The sequence below is a fragment of the Sminthopsis crassicaudata genome, chromosome 1 (genome assembly GCF_048593235.1).
Source record: "Sminthopsis crassicaudata isolate SCR6 chromosome 1, ASM4859323v1, whole genome shotgun sequence".
Classification (NCBI taxonomy): Eukaryota; Metazoa; Chordata; class Mammalia; order Dasyuromorphia; family Dasyuridae; genus Sminthopsis; species Sminthopsis crassicaudata.
The window spans coordinates 246,410,862-246,436,782 of NC_133617.1; the positions used below are offsets into that span (position 1 = coordinate 246,410,862).

At 34.3% G+C, this 25,921-nt stretch overlaps 1 protein-coding gene across 1 annotated transcript in view; it reads left to right on the forward strand.

Moving 5' to 3' along the window:
- Positions 1–25,709, forward strand: part of DSG3 (desmoglein 3) — a 43,014-nt gene extending 17,305 nt beyond the window's left edge. The window contains exons 6-16 of the mRNA XM_074277177.1: positions 2,041–2,207; positions 3,573–3,701; positions 4,420–4,605; positions 7,179–7,450; positions 11,722–11,861; positions 12,609–12,836; positions 15,388–15,654; positions 16,607–16,746; positions 17,054–17,120; positions 19,439–19,662; positions 22,300–25,709. Of these exons, the coding sequence (XP_074133278.1) occupies positions 2,041–2,207; positions 3,573–3,701; positions 4,420–4,605; positions 7,179–7,450; positions 11,722–11,861; positions 12,609–12,836; positions 15,388–15,654; positions 16,607–16,746; positions 17,054–17,120; positions 19,439–19,662; positions 22,300–23,199 (2,720 nt within the window). The 3' untranslated portion in view covers positions 23,200–25,709. The remainder of the gene's footprint in view (positions 1–2,040; positions 2,208–3,572; positions 3,702–4,419; positions 4,606–7,178; positions 7,451–11,721; positions 11,862–12,608; positions 12,837–15,387; positions 15,655–16,606; positions 16,747–17,053; positions 17,121–19,438; positions 19,663–22,299) is intronic.
- The last annotated feature ends 212 nt before the right edge of the window (positions 25,710–25,921 follow it).

The following is a 25,921-nucleotide window of genomic DNA, read 5'->3' on the forward strand; positions in this document are numbered from 1 at the left end:
GAAATATAAGAACACAAGAGAGCCCCTGACTTCAGGGAGCTTACATTCTAACAGGGGAAATTTTGTAAGGGCTTGTTGTAAGGCAAGGTTACATGAAACACCTTGATGTGGAGATATCTGGTAAATGGCAAGAAGGTAGAGATCTGGCCTCTGGCAAGATAAGCCAAAACCTTACCTTTCAAAACTTGGTGATAATAGGAAAAGTGAGCAGGGAAAAGGAAAAGGGTGATATCTAAGGCTCCAGTGGGAGAGAGATGAGGAGAATGACCATAGAGCTGAAGGTATATGTAGAAACAAGTGGTAAAAGGATACCTGGGCAACAGCAAAACAAGGCAAAAGAGAAGAGAATTGCTTGACTATTCTAAATGACAGTCTTACCATTCAAACCCACAGTTGTCTTCTCCCTCTTTGATCCTTGCAGCACATCTTGAATTTGCCATTCATTGGGCACTGTGTAACAAGCTATCACATAGTGCTGTTTTAATCTTGACGTTAAATATTTTCCTATCTCCCTCCCCAGGCTTTAAGTTCTTCAAGGGCAAGAAGGCATATTCCTTTTGTATTTGCTGCATCTATTATATCCCTGTTGCCCACCCAGCACAACAAATACTGACTTCCCCTCAAAAAAAAAAAAATACATTTAAAGCATCAAATTGAATTTACTGAATATGGAGCATAGTTTCAATCTGGACTAAAATTTCCCCAATTCCTAAGTCCAATAAAAGTGAATTTAAGCCATTCCTGAACTTTAAGCCATTCCTGAACCCTGAAATAGAAATTTGGCAAAGATAAGGTCAGGTTCACTTGCAGCTGCATAGATATAAAGGCATAATTACAATCACCAATAATCAAAAATAGCCAAAAGATTACTTCTATATGCCTTCAGTTCAATTCATAAAACATTTATTAAGTGTTCTGACCATTATGCTAGGAATTAGGGAATATGTAATATTTATATGATACAGTGAAATAATCGTGATGTACAACAATGAAAGATACATGCAGAAAAGAGGCACAATGTGCTCTATGAGTTCTGAAAGGAAAAGGTAATTGTCCACTGGTAAAATCAAAGGAAGGATTTCATGGAAGGAGGAAAGGTATTTGAACCAAAATTTAGAGGAAAGGAAGCAACATGGAATAGACGTGCCCTTGGAGGTAGCCATATTCGAATTCAAGTTCCAAATAGGGTGGGGAACTCTCTAAGACTACAAGTAATAGATGCAATAGTCATTTAGCAATGTAACCATCATTCTGTCAAGGCATAGGCTGGCTGCCTTTAAAGAATGCTAAAAATCATAAAAGACCTTGAAAAGTGTATTTTTCCCAGTTCAAGAACAAAGAGAATCAAAATTAGAGAATTTTCAATTATTTTTATTATTAACTTAAAAACCTTTTTTATTATACAAATAATACTTCAACTTGTGCATACAAAACCCTTGCATCAAAGTCACAATAGTATTAAAATATATTGGACAAAAAAGTGTGCTTCTAACAAAACAAACTAGCCCTCAATGCAAAAGTGCATTGTCCTGGAAATTAGCAAATGAATATGACAAGTGTTGTCTTAATTAATTGGGCAGTGAGAGGTTAAATGAGTTACCCAGGATCATCCATCAGTTATGTGTCAGATTTTCAGATCAATTACCTACCACTGCACAAGGCTTTGTACATCTTTATTTACAAATGTTCATATAAATCAGCTCATTTGATTCTCAGAATCTCAGAACTGGAAGGGACTTCAAAAACCATCCCTAAACAAGGATTTTCTTTAAACCCTCCCCAATAGGAGTTAATCTAGTCTTTGCTTGAAAATTTTTAAATCTTCTGTAGGCTGCTTTTTTAGCTATCCAGATCCCATGCCTTTAAGAGCTTTAAAAATCTGACTCAGTTAAATCCTGATTATACTATTATATGTAATGTGATATAAACAATAAATATTTTTAAAGTACATTAGGAACATAATAAAGTTTTGTTGATTCTTTTGTGTGACTACAACATAATTCTATAAATATTCATTTTTTTCAACTTTTCTTTCCCTAGATACTCTGGTGATGGTGTTAAATGCAACAGATGCTGATGAACCAAATCATATGAATTCTAAAATTGCCTTCAAAATAATCTCACAAGAGCCTGCGGGACAACCCATGTTCCTTCTAAACAGACATACTGGGGAAGTGCATTCAATGACCAGTACTCTTGATAGAGAGGTAAAAATATTTTTGTAAACATCCTTGCCAAAGGATTTCAGTTGAACAAAGTCAGAACAGAGAATTCCTTAAGTCTATATTTTTTTCAAAATACAAAAAGAAGAAAGAAAAAGTTAGAACAAAGCCAAATTGGTTAGCTTGGATATGATTTTATTGTGCAAAATACAACCCTCATAAGGAAGAGATACAAGATTTCTACGGGTGATGGAAATTTAAATTTCTGAATGAAAGCAGAGCAATGTAGAAACATAAGAGTGAAAGTATTGTACTGAGAACAAATTCACAAGTTACCAAAGAAGAGATTCTTGAACAAAAAAGAAAGATTTGCGGGGGGGGGGGGGGGGGGGGGGGAGGGTAATTCATTTCAAATTTTCTCTGGAATTTCAAACTGCAGTTCTCCAATCTTCCCCATCTGCTGCTCATTACTACCTTTTTTTCCTTTGTCTAACTTCTCCAACTTCTTTCAACTAAACTTCTCTTTTTATAGTAATCAATATTCTTTATCACTCTCCTTTTTCCTCTTGAATTTCCTATTTTTGCATTTTTCTCCAATTTTCTCTGCATTGAGTTCTAGAAATGGAGAAAAACAGAAAATCATTATACATGAAGTGGAAAAATCAGTTTCCTCCCTTAGCTCTCAAGGGTGTAGCCCCCATTACCTTCTAACCATTTCTACTCAAAAAATAATAACTTTTTATGGATCACATGCCATATTGTGATCTACAAGGCCCACAAGGCAACAAAGTTACCTAGAATCTACCAATGGGGCATCCCATAACTTCATATTCATGATGGCTGGTTGACGATACCATAGTCTGATCATTAAGTGTAATCTAATATTTTTTCTGAAACTGAATATTCAAACCTTCTACTCAATGAGAAACAAAATAATTTTCAGTAACACTTTTTGACTGGACCTCTCATTTCATTAATAACGGGAGTTCCCACTGAGAGCTTCCCTCTAAGAATTTAGGTCAGTGATCTCTCTGGAATTTATAGTCTCAAAGATTTGTCAGGTCTCTAAGAGGTGAAGTCATTTCTTTATGGTTTCACAGACAATATGTATCAGAAGTTCTTCTTGAATCTAGTATTCCAGATTCCAAGGTCAGTTTGCTATCTACCAGGCTGTCATAGCTTTTCTAAAGCACTTTAGTGTAAATACAACACACACATCTTTCCCCAAATGTGGATTGTATAAATCTTAACTACAGCCTACAATCAGTGGCATTTTTCACTATTTGACAATATTGTTCTTCTCTTTCAAGAAGTTATTGATTTATACAAAAATATTCTTGTTCTGGATGCTCAAACTATTATATTTTTAAAGTTTGATTATTTTTTTTCTTTTTCTTTTATTAAACTCAGAAATACAGCAAGTATAGCCTGCTTGTAAGTGGTGCAGATCTTGATGGAGCTGGACAAGCAACTGAATGTGAATGTCAAATTACAATTAAAGATGTCAATGACAATTTCCCATATTTTACAAACTCACAGGTATGTTTTTACTTTTTGACAAATCTATGTTATATATACAAATAGGCAGACAGACAGATGGATAGATAGATAAATAGATAGACAGACAGATAGATAGATAGATAGATAGATAGATAGATAGATAGATAGATAGATAGATAGATGATAGACAGATTTGTATTCCTCCCTATATGATTAGATGTCACTAATCTTGCTTGGAACAATCTCACTTTCAATAGTGCCTAGCACAGTGTTGTGCAGATCAGTAGCACTGTGAATAAAGTGGTGCGCTTGAAGTCCAGAAGATTCATTTAGCCTTAGACATTTACTAGTTGTGTGACCCTAGGCAAGTCACTTCACCTAGATTGCCTAAGTTCCTCTTTTGTAAAATGAGCTGAAGAAGAAAATGATAAACTACTCTAGTACCTTTGCCCAAAAATCCCAAATAGGTTCTCAAAAAATCTGACATGACTGAAACAAGAAGAAAATGACACAATATTTTACACTTCATGCATGTTTATGATTTGAAGTGAGTTAGTTGACACCATTGTGATCATAGGTATGCATTGAGTGGGCTGGGAATGTCAACACACTTTAGGGAAGTATTCCCATTGGTCCTTATACTTTTCTTTCAAATGCCCTCCTTCTAAATAGAATACCTATTTGAGGAAATAGTATAAATTTCTTTTATTAAAAGACTAGTAATTTACCCTTAATGAATTCTGCAACTCTTTTTCAGTCTTCAATAATAATTGAAGAAAATACTCTTAGGTCTGAAGTGATTCGGTTTCAAGTAACAGATCTTGATGAAGAGTTCACAGATAATTGGTTTGCTGAATATTTTTTTACCTCTGGAAATGAAGGGAATTGGTTTGTAGTAGAAACTGATCCAAAAACCAATGAAGGAATCCTGAAAGTAGTTAAGGTATGTTGCTTTGTTTATAGAGGGGCAGAGGGAGGAGAGACACAGTTAGGGATAATTTGGCACTTGATTCATATAGGGGATTCCTAGTGAGGGAAATGACAATATAGAACAACTGCAATTTATACTTAAGAGAGTTGTCTGAGGACTCTGAGAAGTTAGACGATTTGTCCAGAATCACATAGCCATTATTTATCAAAGGTGGGTTTTAAACCCACCTTCCCTCTTATTAAAAATATTAAAATTAGATTCTTAATAATGATAATACCTATGACTTTCATATCTAGTATTAAAATTATAATCTTAATTGAAACTACTACATTTGCCACTCCAAATTAAGTGAATATACTTGTTCAGTTATTTGTAGATATTACTATATTTATCTACATACAAATTACATTATCATAAGAATTTAAAATAAGATGAATATATTAATAGGACCCATTGCAAACATATTCAAGTCTAACACTCAAGAAAGATGGCCTAAATAGATTATGGGATAGGATAATGAGGCGCTTCTTAAATGTCCCTCTAAATGGGTTCTAGCTACATGAACCAAAAAAAAAAAGATTACTCCTGGAAAGTGGAAATGTATTAACTGAAACTTCTGCAGGAAGAAAAATAATTGTCAGAGGAGACTACCAGTGGAAAAGTATGTTGCAAGAGATAGAATTTCATATATGCTAAAGAACAACAAATAGGTTGTTGTGGCCAGGTGTTAGAATGTATGGAGGGGAGTAATATATGACTGGAAAAGTAGGTAGGAGCGAGGTTGTGCAAAATTTAAATGCCAAATAGGAATTTTTAATTATTCTAAATATAATAGAATCTATTAAAATTTGGAGAGCAGTGGGGTGACATGATCAAACCTGTACCTTAGGAAAACTACTCTTACAGTTGTGTAGAGAATGGATTCCAGAGAGGGCAAACTTGAGGCATGGAGAACAATTTAAAGACTTCTGTAATACTTTAAGCAAAAGATGTTCAGGTGATGAGGTCCTGAACTCTAGTGCTTTTGTGAGTAAAGAGGAAGGATGGTGAAAGTAGTGACATGATTAGGCAATTTATTATATTAATGGGATAAGTATGTGTGAAGAATTGACCATGTCACTGAGGTGCGGAACCTCATCCATAAGAAAAAGTTGGTACCCTCAACAGATCAAGAAGCTTAGCAGAGGAGAAGTTTGGGGAGGAAAGATACTAAGCTCTCTTTTGTATATGTCACATTCAGGATGGTTACTAGACATTCAGTTTGATTCACCCACCCACTGATTCATAGGATCTTCTTGAAATATCAATTCTAGTCTACCCCAGTTTTATGTAATATGTCTCTTTTGATTATGTTGTCACTTTCCATGTTGATAAAATGATCATAGGTCATCTCCACCCACTTACTAGCTCTGTGAATAAGGACAAATCCTATTTCATTTCTATCAGCTTTAGTTTTCTCATATGTAAAATGGAAATGATAAAACTTGCATTGTCAGCTTTACAGTATTCACAGAACCATAAACTATTAGAGCTAGACATGACTTAGAGAGATAATCTAGCCCAGACGCTTTATTTTATAGGTGAGAGTTAGGTGGACTTGCCCAAAACAGCCTAAACTGACAAATCTAAGGGTCAATCCAGGTTTTCTCACTTCAAATTTAGTTTTCTCTGAGGCAGGCATTTATTAACCTTAAAATGCTATATAAATATGAAATATTATTCATAACTTTTTGCATTTGCAAATAAACAATGAGCAAAAATAGGAAAGCATAATGAGAATTCTTAGGCTTATTAGGCTGGACAATCTTTCCAAAGATCATTCCATTGTTAATGTTCCCAGGAAGGGTAGATGATCTGTTCTTAAGCTACTGAATAAATGCCCAATTGTACTATAGCATGGGTGATGAACCTTTTTTCTGCTGAGAGCCATTTGGATATTTATAACATCATTCATGGGCCACACAAAATTATCAACTTCTAGAACTCAAGCAGTGGGAGGTTATTCTACCAAGTTTTCAATTCATCATCATCTTCAGCTGATTAGGCAAATGATTTTGTGGGCCTTATATGGCCTGCTAGTCAACTGGGCCGTCCCCATTCCTGTCCTATAGGATCATCTCATGCTTATCACATCTATGAAATTCTGAAAGTCAAGATAGAGGAGCTGCATATGTAACTAATGAGGAATCTGTGAATAATGAAAGAATACTTGGATATCTATGCATCATATATTAGTTTGGTATAAAGAATTTAAGAACCAATAGCTCCTTTTCTCTGAATTGTGCAATGATTTCTTCATTTGGATTGATATTTAAAGAACATGGATCCATAGCACATGACAATAAAATATTCTAATTCCCTTTCTATGACTGCATTGCCTGGTAGAAACTGCTAGGATATGGAATGAAAAAATTTGGTTTTAAGTCATGCCTCCTAACAGTTAGCTCTGTGACCATAAGCAAATGCTTTCATATTGTTGAGTTGCCGCACCCAGAAAAAAGAATAAAATATACAAAAAATTAAAGATGTCTATCTTGAAGGATTTGACAAATACTTCCTTTCTCTCTCTCTTTTTTTAATTTCAGGCTCTAGATTTTGAACAATTTCAAAATATGCAACTTGTTTTAGCTGTTAAAAACAAGGCCCCATTTCACCAGTCAGTTATTTCTCTGAATCAAATTCAGTCAATTCCCATCAAAGTCACGGTAATAAATGTAAAAGAGGGTATTGCATTCCAGCCTACTTCAAAGACTTTTACAGTTAAGGAAGGCATAAGTTATAAAAAACTAATCAATTATGTTCTTGGAACATATCCAGCCATTGATGAAGATACTGGCAAACCTGCATCTTTTGTCAGGTAAGACTAACTTTCATGACAATGTTTGTTATTCCTTTAAATCATCGCAGTTTGAAATAACGTCCCAAATGAACTCATTTCAAGATTTTCAAAATAATCTGTCTTATATTTAGGATCTTTCACAAATGTGGTGCATGGGAACATTCATTCATAAAATTCAATATATGGTTATTATATTTTACAACTTAATAATAAGTAGGAAAGAAAAATTTCCAAGTATAAAAGTTATTTAATATTCTTATTTCCTCATAATTTTAAGGTATTTTATAAAATAAGAGATAAAGAAAAATATAGAATAGCATTTACCCAACTATCCACTAAATAAAAATCCTAATTAATACAAGTTCAACTGTGATTTTTGTTTAAATATTGACAAATAAAAAAATTTTTTAAATAATCATGGGCAACTTGGAAAAACATTTAAATAGTTTAATTTTAATAAATAACTTTTTTCAATACATTTAACTTATATCCAAAATATACATTTAAATTTTTTAAATTAACTACAGATTCTAAATTGAATATTTGCAATTATTTGTAACTAGACAACTTTTATGAAAGACATATAAGATCATAGAATTATAGATGTTCTAGAACATGTAGGGACCTTTATGGTCATGTGGGTCAACAGATAAGGAAGGTACACCAGCTTTAAAATTTTTTGAATTCATCAATTTTAACAAGCCCCACATTCTCTGCAAAAATAAATAGACTTTTAAGATATTTGCACCATTTTAACAATTAACAACTATGAACTTTTTCAAACAAAAAAAAAAAAAAATCAAAGGCAGAATTCCTAAAGGATAAGGAATAATCCAAATGGGTTAGGATGAATCAGACACTAAAGGAATGCATTCTGAAGGCTATGGGCTTTACTTAAGATTTTGATGGAAGGATATGGATTTGTGAGAATAGCAGAGAGGACATTCCTAGAAGATGAAAGGGCATATGTGAAAAAGATCATATAGGGGAACAGACTAGATTAGCTCCTCTGGAGTAGGGTTTAGACAGTATTCCTCTGGGAGAAAAGAGAAAGGGGGAGAAAGAGGGATAGTAATAATGAACACTGAGAATCAGGGAGAAATCGTTAGGTTTTGATGCAAAGGTTATAGGTTATAGGGAATCACTCTTGAGTTTATGTCATGAGCAAAATGATGTTATATAGCATAAATTAAAATTTTAAAGCCTCCTGAACATAGAACCAAAAGACCTATGTATAAGTCCCCTAGCTTTGACACTTACTAGTTGTATGACCAAGGCAAGTCATTTAAATTATTTGAACCTGAGCATTATTATCTTTACCATGGAACAAAGATATTTATTTGGCTCATCTCTCAGGATTGCTATAATGAAAACAATTTGGTAGAAAACTCACTGTATTTGGGGTCAGAAAATCTAGTTCAGTCTAGGCTTCTGGGTAACAGAGGAAATCTAAAGTTAGAAAAAACAGAGTTCAAATTTATCCTCATATGCTTTTTAGCTCTGTGACTCTGGCCAAGCCATTTAACCTCAATTTCCCCAACCATAAAATGGGGATAATACTAGCATCTACCTCCCAAGGTCATTGTGAAAATCAAGTGAGATAATATTTGTAAAGCACATAATCTGGCCCATGATATGTTGTTTAATACTTTCTTTCCCTCAAATCAGTCCCAAATCTGCCATTGAAAATCTCTGGGACTTTGGCAAAACCCTTGGGTAGTCGCTTACCTCTGAATCTCATTTTACTCCAGTCAGAGGAATAAACTAAATGGCTTTATAGGGTCACTTTCAGCTCTAAATGTCTGACTCTTCATAAAATGAAATATTTAAGTAAAGTACATTACTATTTATGAAATATTTAAGTAAAGTTACATAAGCTGGTAGTAACATAGAAAGAGAGGTAGGTAGAAAGGATTGGACTCTAAGGGAATATGAATTCCTTTTGAATCTCCCTTATTCCTTATGATTCCCCTTATGTATCAAATAAATTCCTGGACTCATCCTATACAATGAATTACATATTCAATCTATATCTCTGCCCCCTCCTGCCAATTATCTGGTATTGGTCCTCCCAATCACCCTGAAAAACTATTTAATTGTTTACAATATAAATATTTAAAGATACTAACATAAATTTTACTTCTTTGTGGCATAGCATTTACTGTTTTAAGTCATGTGCTTTCCCCTTGTTTATTACAAAATAGACCATAAAAGATAGATTTTTTTCAATTAATTTTAAGTTCTTAATTAAAATTACTATATCGACTATGTGCCAAGCAATATGCTAATACAACAGTTCTTGTTCTCAAAGAGCTTAAATTCCACTGGCACATTTCCACACAGAGAATAAATACAAAATCAATATAAGGTAGTTTATATGTATGCATACCTACACACACACACACACACACACACACACACACACATATATATATATATATATAGATATAGATATAGATATAGATATAGATATAGATATATACACAGAATAAATCCAAAATTAATACAAGGTAGTTAAATATCCGATAGTCCAGTAGGACAGGGCACTCACTAAAAGTTGGAGAATCAAAATGGGATTCATTTAGAAAGTGAGGCTTGATTTATCTTGAAGGAAGGGAAGAGACAAAGTTGGAAGGAAGTGTATTTTAAGTAAGAAAAATAGTCACTGCTAAGACATAAAAAGGACAGCTAGGTAGTGTAGTAGCTAGAATACTGGTCCTGTAGCAGATCTAAGTTCAATCTCAGACACATACTAACTGTGTGACCCTGGACAAGTCATTTATACCCCATTTGCCTCAGTTCCTTATCTATAAAATAGAACACACTGGAGAAAGAAATGGAGTATTTCTGCCAAGAAAACCCCATAGACAAGTCCAAAGGTTTACAAAGAGTTAGACGTGACTAAATAACTGAAAAACAACAAAGGCATAGGAACAGCAGGTGGAATGCCATATAGGAACAACTATCTTTACTGGATTGTAAAGTACAGTAAGTGGAGTAATGTCTAATGAGGTGGGTTGGGACTGACTTGAAGGGTTTTAAAAGTTAAACAGTAGAGTCAAAAGGCAACTATTTGAGCTTATTGAGGAAGAAAGTAATATGGTCAGAAAAATCATTTTGTCAGCTTTGTAGACAATGGATTAGAGTTAAAAGAGACTGAAATTAGAAAGACCAGTTAGGAGAACATTATTATGGTCTAGACAAAAGATGATGAGAGCCTGAATGTGCTGGGTATGAGAAGAAAGGAGCCTAGTGCTAGAGATGTTGTGGAAGCAAAGATAACAGTATTTGGCAACTGATCAGATATGTGCTAGAGATGCTATGGAGGTAGAAACAACAATATTTGGCAACTGATCAGCTATGTGGGGTAAAGGAGAGTGAGAAATAAAATTCCACATTGAGCTTATGAACTTAGGTGACTGGAAGAATGGATATATCCTTGACCAAAATAGTGAAAGTTGAAAAGAGTTTGAGAAAAAAAAGATAAGTTCTGTTTTGGATGTGTTGAGGTTGGAATCTCTCCAGCCATCCAGTTTGAAATACTCAAAAGGAAATGTGTGATTTAGGACTGAAGCTCAGGAAAAAAAAACTGGAGCTAGACAAGTATATAAATCATCTGCATAGAGATAATAACTAAACTTATGAGAACTGATGATATAAGAGAGGTAGATAGAGAGAAAGAGACAGCCAGACAGAGAGAAGGAGAGGTAGAGAGAGAAAGAGAAGAGAAAGGAAGAGAGAGAGACAGAGAGAGACAGAGACAGAGAGAGAGACAGAGAGAGAAGAGAGACAGAGAGAGAAGAGAGATAAAGAACACCAACAGAGAGCTAGAGAAGAGGGAGGAAGAGACACAGAGAGAAAAGGAATGGGAGAGAGAAACAGAGATATAGAGAAATCAAGAGACCCATGAGAAACAAGAGAGAACAAATTAACAAAGTAAGGACTGTGAAATTATATTTGTCAAATAATTTGATAAAAATATTTTTGTTTCAGTTCAATTTTCTTTTCTTTAAGGATTCAGATTCTTGTTCATGATAATCATGAAAAAAAATTCACTCTTTCATTTTTTCCATTTATATCACTGTAGTCATTATACATTATTATTTTCCTGGCTTTGCCAATTTTACTCTGTATCCATTCAAATCTTTCCATGCTTCTCTAAATTATTCATCCTTATGTTATTTTTTTCAAATGTTAATATTACATAATCAATATAGAGCCACAGTATTCAACTGATAATATGTAGTATTTTATATTTGCAAGTATCTTCAAGGTTATTTTTTTTTCAGATATGCCATGGGACGTAATGATGGTGGTTTCTTAGTCATTGATTCAAAAACTGCTCAAATTAAATTTGTCAAAAACATTGATCGAGATTCAACATTCATAGTCAATAAGACATTAACATCTGAGATTCTGGCAATAGATGGTAAGAAAAAAAAGATTCCAATTACTCTTCAATATATCAATATAATTTACTTAAAATTAAAGATGTAGAAAACCAGATTGGCGAAGGTTTTGTTTCCCAAAGTGCATTAAATAAACAAAAGATGTTTCCTTTCCACATGCATTTTAAATACTATGATACAATGTTTTAGAGCCCAAAACTGCCATAAAAATAAAATAATGATTTCATTTTCCTGGTCTATGCTATTGTGGACATGGGACCATTTTTAGGAGAATTCTACTTGCAGCAAATCATAGATATCATTCATGGGAGGAAATATCACTGGCTTTAGAATTAGAGTTTTAGATTTTAGATTTAGATTTAGATAATTTAGAATTAGAGAATCTAATCTTAAATCATACATGGGAAGATATATACCACGTATATGAATTTGAACAAGTGACAACCTCTCTGGGCCTTAGTTTTGTCATCTGTCAAATGAAAGAATTAGACTTGATGGTTCTTTAGGTCTCTTCTATCCTTAAATCAATAATCCTATGATTCTTGCTTCAAAAAAAAAGCTAAAATAATATACTACATACATTAGTCATAAGGCTTCAAAGTTGGAAGAATATATAAAATCAGTCTGATTTAAAAGTCATAATATTTTACAATTTTTATATTTGCCAATAAAACTTCTCATGAAAGTAGATTCTGTGAAGATGTGCCCTTATGTGTACCTGCAGATGCTTTTTACTTTTTTTTAATTCCACAATGTTATTGTTATAGATAGCACAGGAAAGACATCAACAGGCACCATAATTGTTAAAGTACCCAATTTCGATGAAAATTGTCCTAAAATTTTCACTGACAAGAAAACAGTTTGTCGTACATCTGCATCAGCTATTGTCACAGCTAAGCCTCTGCAAAACCAGCCAAACACTCAACCCTTCAAATTTTCCCTAGTTGAACAGCCTGTGGAGACTCCAGCAATATGGAGTATTACAGCAATAAATGGTGAGTAAAATGATTTTCTTTTTAAATTTTTTTCAGTTATCAAACATTACTCTCATCTCTCCACCTCAAATTAAATGAAAAGAAAACTACAACTTATATAACAATGGACATAGTTAAGCAAAACAAATTTCCATATTGGCCCTCCAAAAATGTGGAAACGGTTTGTCATACATCTGCATCATTTATTGTCACAGCTAGCTCTCTGCAAAACCAGCCAGACACTCAACCCTTCAAATTCATTCTGCATTTCGAATCCATCACTACCCTATCATAAGAGGTAGATAGCATGGATCATTAGTGATGCTGTCAGATGGTGGTAGGTCATTGCACTGATCAGAGTTCTTAAATCATTCAAGGTTGTCTTTACAATGTTGTCATTGTTATTGCATCAGTTATTCTCCTGGTTCTGTTCACTTCATTCTATCCATTCATACATCTTCCTGAAATTGTGTCCCTTGTTATTCTTATGGCAGAATGATATTCTATTACATACACATGCCATAATTTATTCAGCCATTCCCAAATGAGGGGTACCCCTTCAGCATCTAGTTTCCAGATCTTCAATGCTACAAAAAGAACTACTATAAAGAGAGAATAAATTGTTCATTTCTAGATCAGTAGGCCCTGCCCAATCACAACTAGAAAACCCATTAAAAATCACAATGTCATTTCTTTAGCTTAAAAATGTTTAAAACAAAGCCCTTCATTGGCTCCCTATTGCCTAGCAAGTAAAATCTTGTGATTCTGTGGACTCGATGGTGTTGTCTTTCCCACACTGTATGGCATAAGCAACCAGATTATAATACCATTTTTCTACATGTTCTAATCTTTCGATCTTTATTGTTGATGTTCTGTTCTTTGCTGACTCTATACACTTTCCATGATGATTTCCTCCGCTCTATTCTTGTAGAGAGTATATCTTTTAGATCTCCAATCAAGATATCTACTGATTATATCTACCTACCTGTTATGCTGGGATAACAAATCCAATCTGTCCCAAAACTGACCTCATTAGCTTCTTCCCTAAATCTAATCCTTCTTCTAACTTTTCTATTTCCATTGATCATGTCACCCTTCTCCTACTTATCTAAGCTCATAACCATGAAATCATCTTTTATTCTGTCACTTCTACCATCCTTTCTATCTAATTAGTTGCAAAGTTTCATCAATTAATCTTCCCTTCACAATATCCCTCCTTGGTTCCCTGCTTTTGGCTCCTACTATGAATGTCATATTAAGTCCCCTCTCCTTTTTTTTTTTTTTTTAACTTGGATTACTATATAATCCTTCTAATTGCCATTCCCACCTCTAGTCTCTCCTACTCAAATCCTTTCACCGTACTATTGGTCAAGTAATATTCCTGCTTTACTCTGATCATCAAAAACCTGCTGCAACTTCCTATTGTCTACTCAATAAAATATTACATCTAGTGCTAGTATTCAAGGCCTCCTACAATTTGACTGTAATCACCTTTCCAGGCTTATCTCATGCTCTTTCCCCTATATTCCAGACAAAATGGGACTACTTTCCATTACTTCTCCTTATCCTATGCTTTCCAATGTTTTTGTCCTTGCTAATGTGACTGATCCCCCTATATCTCCAGTTATTGATAAAGTACAATTCAAGTGTTAACTCCTTCTTAAGACTTCCCTGACCTTCCAGGTAAAAGTGATCCCAAATTTCTTATAACATTATTGCCCAGATCTCTCTTTTGCACATATTCCACTATCCCTTATATCAGTCATCTTTGTACATGTCTCTTTTATTCCTTTTTCTTTAGGAGTAGATTTAGTGCCACACCTTTCTTTGTAGCCTTTCTATGTCCAAATGATTTGAATATAACAGACACTCAATAAATATTTGTTAAATAGAATGACCTTCTCTCACCAAGTCAGGTTTTTACATACTTCAGAATTGCTAAGAAATAGGGAGGTCTACCCGTTGGGGGAAAAAAGCTCTACTTCAATCTCACAACGTGATATCAATTACAGTCCTGTAGACAATCTTGAAAGGTCCAAATGATTATTTAAGAATGAATAAATCTTTTCAATTTCTTCTTAGATTTCCCAACCTCCACTCTATTCTTCTGAAAGCTAAGTCAGAGTAATTATGGAGAGAAAGGGGGTTGGGGGCTAGACTGTACTGCTATCTCTTACTCTAGCATCTTAATACAAACAATTTCATAAGGACTTTTAGGTTTACCAAGATTTTATTAATACAATACTCCCCTCCACAACATGGTACTGTCTCATGAGCTGTCCCATAACCTAAGGGCCTCTGGTGATGAGCCTCTCTGAATTAAACTTAGATAGTCTATAGTCAGTAATAGAACAAGAATTATAAGCCTTTCTAACTCTGTAAGACCCACAATAATTGGTATATCATTGCTGCAGCCTTGTAGATCAAGGGTTAGCTCCATATCCCAAAGAGGTATGAAAGGAAGACTTTACGAGTAGAACAGCTAATTTGACTTCCTTGAATGTTATTATAAGAAGACAATTTTAAATTTGTAATAACAATTATTATGTCCCGTTGTTTTATTCCTCTATAGATACCTCTGCAATTTTGAGAGCCCAGAAAACACTATCTACTGGAACATATCCAGTGTCTCTCATAGTTACAGACAAGCAAGGTATGAGTTGTGAAATACCTGAGACTCTGGAATTACAAGCCTGTGACTGTGATGAGAACCAAAAGTGTTTTGAGAGGGTTCCCTTCCCAAAACCTGGCGATACTAATAGGCAAAGAGGGAAACCATCAGTACACCTTGGTCCTGCTGGCATTGGTCTACTCCTTCTTGGCCTTTTGATGTTGTTGTGTAAGTATTACATTCCATTATTGCATTCTAGTTCTACTGTGGAAATTTAATTGGGAAATGCAATTTTTAAGTTTGTAAAAGGGAGAGGCATATTTTGGAAACTTTTTAAAAATGCAATATTTTTTAAATAATACTTTCCCCAATAGTATTATTCCCATGCAGGGGCTGAATGACTGCTACAACTAGCTTACATGTAAAATATATTTATCAGTGACAAAAAATATCTAATGCTCATTTTAATTTGAAGAACCATAACCATTTTTCAATATGATAATCACTGGAAGAAATGGCCTCTTAAGAGAATTTGAAAGTGTGGCTTGTCATTTCACAATAATTTTTATCATTTCATCTCAAAGCAAATGATGTTTTTCCAAGTAAGCAACAACACAAATTATTTAACTCATAGTATAGCAAACGAAACAATGGATTTAAAATTAGGAAAAGCTAGATTCAAATACTATTTCAGATACTCACTAGTTGTGTAACACTAAAGAGGGAGAAGGGAATCACATAACTATTCAGATTTAGTTTCCTTTTCTGTAAAATGAAATTCATAATACTTAAAGGACATAACTAGGTAGTTAGATCATGTAATAGAAAGTTTAGCCTGGACTCTGGAAGATGAGTTCAAATTATACCTCAGAAATTTGAAGCTGGGTAAATGACTAACTTCAATTTGCCTCAGTTTTTCACTTGTAAAATGAGGATAATAATAGTCTTGTCTTATAGAGTTCTTGTGAAAATTAAATGAAATATTTGTAAAATGCTTAACAAAGTTTAAAGTACCATATATTATTATTGGCTAGTTTATTTAGTGACTTAGCCATTATTATAATCTAGGAAGCTAGGAAGTAGAGAAGTGCTATAAAATGTCAGCTATTATAGTTCTCACTGGCTTCTTTTGGATTTCAGATATAGTTTTCAGTTTAAATATTTTTCTCGTTTTTTATAGTGGCCCCCCTTCTGTTACTATTTTGTGACTGTGGGGCAGGAGGCCTAGGTGGTGTTGGATCTGGATTTGTTCCTGTGCCAGATGGGTCTGAAGGAACAATTCACCAATGGGGAATAGAAGGTGCCCAGCCACAAGATAAGGTATGTCAATATTTGTAAAATATTCATTTAAATGTGATTTTAAAAAATAGATTTGATTTGAGGAGGGTAAAGGAAGAAAGGAAGAATTGGAACCAAAATGTGAATGGTTTGGGAGCCTCACTAAAAGATTTAGTCAGCACTACATCTCTTAAAATTTTCTATTCTTGAGCAAAAAAAAAAAATTAATTATTACTTTCATAAAAATGTATTTTGTGTATTTACATTTGTAGAATATTATTACATATCAATATGGCTAGAGAATCATACCAATTCATTTTAAAATAAGGATTTTTCTGGTGATTTGTAGGAGATCACAAATATTTGTGTGCCTCCAATAACAACAGCCAATGGAACTGAATTCATGGAAAATTCTGGTAAGTAAAATTTTTTTCCACTAGACAGCAAATTTGCATTGGTTTCCACAATTGTGCACTCAATTTCCCTTTCTCACTCATCTAAAACTGAGAGGAAGAATGTTGTAAGCCAATCTAGGAGACCAGTTCTACCCAGGCTGTGACTCTTCTAGCTGTGAAACTATGATCAAATCAGTTAACTTCTCAACACTTCACTAGGCCTAGATTCTCTAAGACCATAAACTATCAAATGAGTTCTTCTGGATTCCCTAAGAATCTCAAACTCAACACATCTAAAATTTAACTCATTGTCTTCACCAACTTCCCAAGTAAAACTCACTTCTCTTTCTAACTTTCCTACTCCTGTCAAAGATATCATCCAGTTTGAAAATTTGGAGTAAATCGTGATTCTTTTCTGTCCTCCTATCCCCATATCTAAATCAGCTACCAAATATTTGTCTTTATCCAACAGTGTGCTGGTAAATGTTTAATGCATACTTTTAAATTTAATCTGCATTACCAACATTTCCCCCTTCACTTTTTCAAGTCTAGATAATCAACAAAAAAATAAAGGAAGGCCTGATTTTGTTATGTTGATTTCTAACTTGTAAATGCTTATACTGAAATTTAACAATCAGCTCCCATGAGCTAGATCAAGTTTGTTCTAGCACATCTCTGCTTTTACCTGTTTTCTGCATCTAGGTGTGTGTCTTTCTCTCTCTCCCGCCCTTCTTTTTTTTCCTCTCCCCCACTCCTGCCCTTCCCTTTCCTCCTCTTTCTTCTCTTCTTCTTTTCTTTCTTCTGTCTTTTTGACTCTGTATATCTCTCTAATTTGTCTCTCTGTCTCTGTGTCTCTCTGTATCTGTCTCTGTGTGTGTATCTCTGTCCTGTCTCTGTCTCTCTCTATCTCTTCTTTCTCTGTTTCTCTCTGTCTTTCTCTGTCTCTGTCTCTCTTTGTCTCTCTATCTCTCTATCTCTGTCTCTCTTTTGTTATAGGATTATTACTCTATTTCAAATTAGCATTACCTCTTCTATAGACTTCTATGGACTGTTACAATAGCCTCTTCCTCCCTCTCTTTCCCTTTACCAAGCCATCCTCCACACAGTTGCTGAGTGAATATTCCTATAGTAGAGGTCTGACTATTCTGCTCAGAAACCATGACACTTCAGTAGTTCCATATTGCTTGTTTGATTAAATATAAACTCCTCTATTTGAAATTTAAAATCCTTTTAGAATTTGGTTCTAGGTAATCTTTCAAGACAAAATCCACATTTCTGCCTTTCATGCATTCTACATTTAAAGCCAATTTATCTGCTTGATATTCCCTATGCACAGCACTATTTTTTTCCCACCTCCACATATTTGCACAGACCGTGCCCCTATGCTTGGAACTCTATCTATCATCTCTGTGATTTGGAATTCCTAGCCTACGTCAACTCTCCGTGGAAGTGCTCCTGATCCTCTAGGTTGTTGTACCCTTCCTTCCCTCCCCCTAAAATACATATTTATCTTGTAGTTATTTTGTATTTTCTTATCATATGTACATAGTCACTCTACCATAATTCTACCTAATAGGTAGAAAACAAATTCATTGAGGGAGGGGACCATATGATTTTTTTGTCTTTGCATGCCCAGGACTTAGCACAGTCCTGCCTACACAGAGGAGGTAGCATGGAATAATGGAAAGCACATTGGTTTTGGAGTGAAAGGCCTTGGATTCAAATCTTGCCTTTGGTGTATGATCGTGGGCAAATTTTTTTTGCAATCTTAAATCTCAGTTTACTCATCCATAAAATGAAGAGATTAAACTAGATGGCTATTGATGCCCTTTCCACTGCCAGATCTATGATTCCATCATCCTATACAGTATGCATATAATCTATGTCCCTTTTCTACCATTTCTATACCAGGCTAATTCCTCCCCTGCCTTTCTAATGCTCTTTTATATGTTTTATTAATTTAAATTAATTTTTAATCAACTTAAATCAAAGTTTAAAGACATATGTTAAATTGAGGAATCAACATGAATCAGTGGAAGCAATGTTTATATGAGAAATTCCCCAGATTAACAAACTCATAGGTCCAGAGCAAAGTTATCTTTCAAAACTGTTTTTAATAATAATCTATAGTTTTCAATTAATTTTAATTAAGTTTAGATTTCCTTTTTCCCCTTAGTGACCCATTTTTGCTTCTGACAAATAGCAGTAACAGGATATGATTAGGTATAGAATTGCATTTTCTCTCCCACTATGAATTTACTTCCTCAATAATAACCCTAGCATTACAAAGGATAATGATAAATCATAGGACTGAAGGTAATTTCCTCCCCAATTTTTAGAAGTTTGTACAAATGCATATGCAGCAGAGACCATCACAGAAGGAACTTGCGGTATAGAATTAATGACCAGACTTAGGGCAGCTTCCGGATCAGGAGGAACTACAGGCCTGGGAGGTACTGGGTACTCAGGAACAATGAGGACAAGACATTCCACTGGAGGAACCATTAGAGAATGTACTGAAGGACCAATCAGCATGACTTTCTTGGACACCTATTTCTCTCAGGTAATTGGGTGAATATGTTTGTGGCTATAGGATAATATATCATATTGAAAGTCTTTTCTTTGAGTCCTGATTTGCTTTTGTAATGAGCTTTACAGAAAGCTTGAATCACAAAACATTTTTAAAAATTATTTCTACCTAAATTAGCTAAGGTATTTAAATAGTACCTGTCACAGAGTAAATGCTTAATTCATTTTCTATTAGAAAAATCATTGTGTTATCTTTATGATGCTTTCCTTGATATACCAGAGATAAAACTGAAATTCAATGCCCTCTTAACTAAAGATTACCACACTAAATAAATTCCCTATACTTAAAGAGTCTACTTTCCTTATATTTGGAGGGGTATGTCAATTAAGATATATATGATTGTATAAATAAGTAAACTCAAATCTTCACTTATTCTTGTTGGCTTCGGAGTCAGATTTTTGAGGTATCAGGCATGTGTTGTGGTTTCACCTCTGAAAGAATTCAGACTCAGACAGTCTCCAACCCAAGCAAAGATATTTAAGTAATATTTATGCACTCAGTGGGCAGACTAAGCTCCCTGAAAGAGTCAGTAGCCTAGAAAAGCAAGACAAGGATTTTTATATAGTAAATGCTGTTGAATACTTCATAAGATATGTAAATTTTGAGGTTATAATCATTTAGCCTCTTTTGGTCCAATTTCTTGTCCTAATGTCACTAAATAGTATAAAACTATACAGGTGTGATTCTGGTATTTATTCTTAAACATATCTAGTGATACAAAGAGAGAGAGGGAGATTATCTAACAAAGTAGAATGTTTCATTAAAAATAAACTTAATTTTTAGAAAGTTCATCTTACATTGAGCAGAAGTCTATATCCCTATAACTTCCACCCACTGGCTCTTCTGCTTACTGGTATTAACAAGATGTCTAGTCTCTCTTTCATAAGATAACCTTTCAAAAACTTTCATATAGGTGGATATATCCTTAGTGTTTTCTTTTCCAAACTTGATATTTCCAATGCACTGAATCATATCTTATGACATACACTTGAGGAATCTCACCATTCTGATTATCATTCTCGAGATGTCTGCTAATTTGTGAATGCCTTTTTTAAAATACAGTACCCAGGACTGCACATAGTATTCCAAAAACGGGCTGACCAATCCAGAGTAAAAAACAATCCTAGGCTTCCTAAAGCTATTTCTGTAAAGGCAGCTAAAATGGCATTAGACCTTTGGGCCGCTATATCACACCAAAAATTTACATGTACCAAAAAAAAAAAAAAAAAAAAAACAGAAAACAAAACCAATAGTTGCTTACTTATAATATACTTTCTCTTTCAAAACCTGACTTTCAACAGTAAAAATAGATTTAAATAAAATACCACGTTAAATCTATTGACTTCAATGTTCCCACATAATAGCAGTGGGTAGTTGTATTAAGCTTACTTGGTCTTGTCAGACTCTCAATTATATGTCAACTACATATCCATGAAGACAATACATTGGTTGATTATCCGTGTAAGATCTACATATGGCTGTATTTTAACCCCTCTGTAGGAAATCACCAACTGGTACAATGTTGTTCTTTCTCTTGATTTCTGTAACAAGTTTTCTAGCACCTGCTATTTTTAAAATTTTAATAAGGGAGGCAGCTAGGTGGCGCAGTGGATAGAGCACCAGCCCTGAATTCAGGAGGACTTGAGTTCAAATCTGGTCTCAGACACTGAACACTTCCTAGCTGTGTGACCCTGGGCAAGTCACTTAACCCCATCCTCAGAGAAAAAAAAAGTTAATAAGACATGATTTTACAAGAGAAAGTATATAGTTGCATATCACTAGGAAGATTTCATACCTGTTATATAGCTTTGGCAATTCAGACTTTCTTCTTTCCTTTTCCTGCTTTGTTATCATTTTCAAATTCTTGAAATTAGTATCAACTGTATCTATTTCATCAATTCCCACTCTTATCCCTACCCTTGGAAATCCTCTTTTAAAAGTGGAAATCCACAGTTTGGGTCATTAGAACACAGAGATTCACTTGAAATGTACTTTATGGAAAATTAGCTGGAAAGGGGCAGGCAGGTATATTATTTGAAGGGAACTTTTGTTTGTTTTTCTACTAAGCCCCTTTTACTGAAGAAAATTTACTTTGATATAGATGAGCACTCAGAAACTAATCATTATATTTTTGTTAAGGTGTAAAAGTCTCTGAAAAGGTTGGGTTCTAAAATTACAAGGGGACCAGCTCTGGATCTGTACAAAAATACGGTTCACAGGGATCAAGAGAACTAGCAAGAACCTTAGAGAGCACATAATCCACTGTTTGTATCATTCAGATTGGAAAGACAAGAGCTCAACAACTAAAACCATCTCTTTCCCCCCTTGCCCATTCCCAACAAAATCTCACAATTACTTATGAATGGTAAATTTTTTTGATAACCACATCTTTTTTGACACATTAGTATCTGTACAAAGAGATATAATTTTTATTGCAAGGATATTATTCCAGTATACCCATTTCCCCATTTCACCAGGGGGTGAAAATTTGTCATATATAAAATAAATTATAATTGTTCTGCTTTATATAAAGAACATGACAAGGACCAACATTTGACCAAATTAATTTATTAAAATTATTCCTTTTTCTCTATTCTTCTCTGTTTTTAGAAAGCAGTTGCCTGTGCAGAAGAAGAGGATGATCAATTAGTAAGTGACTGCCTCTTAGTCTATGATGATGAAGGAGTAGAACCTCCTAGTTCTCCTGTAGGATGTTGTAGTTTTATTGGAGATGATTTGGATGACAGCTTCTTGGATTCATTAGGACCAAAATTTAAGAAGCTGGCAGAAATAAGCATGGGTATTGATAATGAAACTAAACCCTCTGAGGCACCTGGGAAAACAACTACAACTGAAACTCCTGGATCAGTGTCAGCGTGTGCCACGTCCACAAATGTTTCCTGTCAGCCTACCACCAATGTTACCTGTCAACCTGCCACAGGAACTTTCTATAGCAATGAAACTTCAACTCTCTCTGCCTCTGGTTCTGCCTTGGTGCCTGCAATTCCAATACCTGATCCTTTGCTCCAGGGTAATTTTTTGATGGGTGAATCTTATACTGCTTCTAGTTCATTCTTGCAGCCTTCCAATTTAGTCTTTGATTCTCAGCTCACAGAAAACATGACAGTGACAGAAAGAGTTATTTGCCCCATTTCAGGTGTTTCTGGAATTCAAGGCAACCTGCATGGTGCTACTCAGTGCTGCTTAGCTGAACCTACTCAGTGCAGCTTTCCAGGTCCTACTCAGTGCAGCTTACCAGGTCCTACTCAGTGCAGCTTACCTGGTCCCACTCAGTGCAGTTTACCTGGTGCCACTCAATGCAGTTTACCTGGTCCCACTCACTGCAGCTTACCTGGTCCCACTCACTGCAGTTTACCTGGTCCCACTCACTGCAGCTTACCTGGTCCCACTCACTGCAACTTACCTGGTCCCACTCACTGCAGCTTACCTGGTCCTACTCAACTAGCAGGATCATGTAATATAACTTGCACAAGAGATTCATGCTCTTGATTGATATGACCAAAATTAAATGGGATGAAATAATGAGCAAACTTGGCCATTTTAAGCTATTATATAGCCCCAAAAGATTATTGGCTATTTTCATCCAAAGTATAGGATTACAACCCAAATCTTAAACTCAGACAATAATAAGTTGTTACGGTTGATATAACATTACTTAAATTATGACATCAAAAATTATGACACCATAAAAAAACTGTGTGAGGAAGTTTTGAATCATTCTCTTTTTGCAGTACCAATAAGGGCAGCATAACACAGTACATAAAGAACCAACAATAGAGACAAGAATACTTGAGTTTCAGTTTCCTCTGACACATAACTTGCTCTATGACCATGGAGAAGTCAATTAATTTCACAGTCTGCACATATTACTCTCTAAGACACTAAATTATAAACAAGTTTCTCATGTGTATTGGTAGAGTGAGTTTCCAGGCCTTAATCTGATAAAATTAGAGGTCCTATCAAAAAAAGAATTAATTAAAGCAAAATTAATAGACTCCAAAAGCAATTTAGAGAATTCAGAGAATTCAGTCCTTCCAACTTTGAAGGAAGAACAACTGAAGTTTCTTCTTGATTTTTATGCCTTATTGTGTTGTGACATCAAAAGCTGTCTTCAAAAGCACATTTAGCTGCTAGGAGAGAAAAATATGTAATTTCAATGTAATCCTGTCATCATTTTTGTAACGTATACATGAAGCCACAGTAATTACGCACTGAGCTTTTGGTACATCTCCTGTAATGATCAGAAAATAAGCAAATTATATACTAAGAACATGCTGACATTTAGAAAATTTCAGAAGTCTGTAAGCAAACTGTGAGCAATAATATACTCTATCACCTTAAAAAAAATCCAAAGATTCCATCTTATACTTGATATATATGACCTCAAATTACTTCTCATAAATGATAGAGGTAAGCATGGTAATATTGTTTTTTTTTAATGGCTTCATTTTTAAAAGTGGAAGTGGAAAGATGTCACTTATGTTAGTTGTCAGCTATACCTATAATGAGATGACACTAGAGTTCTCATAAGTTCATGGACGTCCTAACTAACATTTTAGGAAACTTCATCACCAAATCATCTTCTGATAAATTACATGCATGTGGCAAAGCATCAATAAGGACCACTTCTTAAATTCTAGTGGCAATAAAAAGCTCTACAGCTTTGACGAATGTAACATTTTTGTGCCCTGTCAAAATCAAGTCAGTTGAGTTTTGAGAGGTTAGAATATATTGCCATGAAGTTGAATGTTGTTCCTAGTTTTTCAAGCCTTTCTACTCATTCAAGAAATTCAATCTTTAGATTATGCAGATTGATATCACCCACCCACTTTTTTATACATATTCTTACCTTATTTGAGACTCTAAAGATTATTATAAAACTGCATTACTTCTAGTTTTTCATGAAATGTAAACCATTTGCTTATTTCCCTCAGTTTCTAGACACAGTCATGCAAATATGTTGTTGCTTTCTTTAGATTCAATTCAAAGGAACAGAATTTGAGAACTGCTTATTTTAGGATTTTTCTCTATAGGAGAACACCAACGCTAGAATTCATAGAGGAGAATGGACACCTTGTAGTTCTATGGCCCTTAATAAATGTTTGAGTGAATGAATGAAAGACATTCAGTCCAACTCAATAAATATTTACTGAAGGTCTTCTCTGGAGTCATACCCACTCTACTCTTTCAGCATAAAGGTATAAATGGCTTACCATCCCCCTGTGAATATAACGCTAGAAGACAAGAGAAAGCTGACACAACACTGCCATTAAAAAGAAACTGGATATAGGGAACATACAACTTTGGTTCTATGTACATGAAAGTATACAATGCTTCATCAGTGGCTAAAGTGTCTATCTGGTAACCTTCAGGGTCTCTTTACCTCCTTCCCAATCCCAGAAGACCAGATGTTTTATGTAGCATTATGTACATTAACAAGAAAAATTATGTACATTAACAAGAAACAGAAGAAATAAAAGGAATTGCATAGATAATGAAGAGTACTGGATTAGGAACCAAAGATATGGATCACAGTCTTTCTCCATCATTAACTTGCTTATGATTTTTCTGTATCTCCTTTTGGCCTCAGTTTCTCTATCAACAAAATTAGGTGGTTGGACTAGATGATCTATAGGTCCTTTCTGGTTCCATAGTTTTATGAACACTTTGGGGGGAAAGATTTCTATTTGTTGTGGAAGGTAGAATGTTGTTTAAATAAAATGTTTATATAAATGAAAAATTAAGATGAATTTGTGTTAAATGGAAAAAGTACTGTTCTTTCAGTTTATCATTTAGCTTTAAGTTTCCATGTTGAATTCAATTCAACACTAAAATATTGCTTTGGTGGAGGGGTTGCTTTTTTCACCAAAGTAAAATTTGAGATAAAGGCAACAAGGAAAAAAGTGTGATATTTTTATTTGTATGTATTATTAATTCTAAGTAGAAAATGTGTATCATTTAACAATGGAACTTTGTTATATTAAAATATTTTTGCCAAATATCTGTTTTGCAAATGTTTTATTAATTATTTTGCATAAGGCAAAGCATTATCCACAAATCATAACTGTGGAACTCATAGCTACAAGAAAATAAGAGTATGCTACTGGGAGGTAGAGAGAGCTAAAACTAAATACTGATTTTTTAAAATCAATATTTCATTCTTTTTCAATATTTCACTGTCACCCTTTCTTATGCCTTATTATTTTGAAGG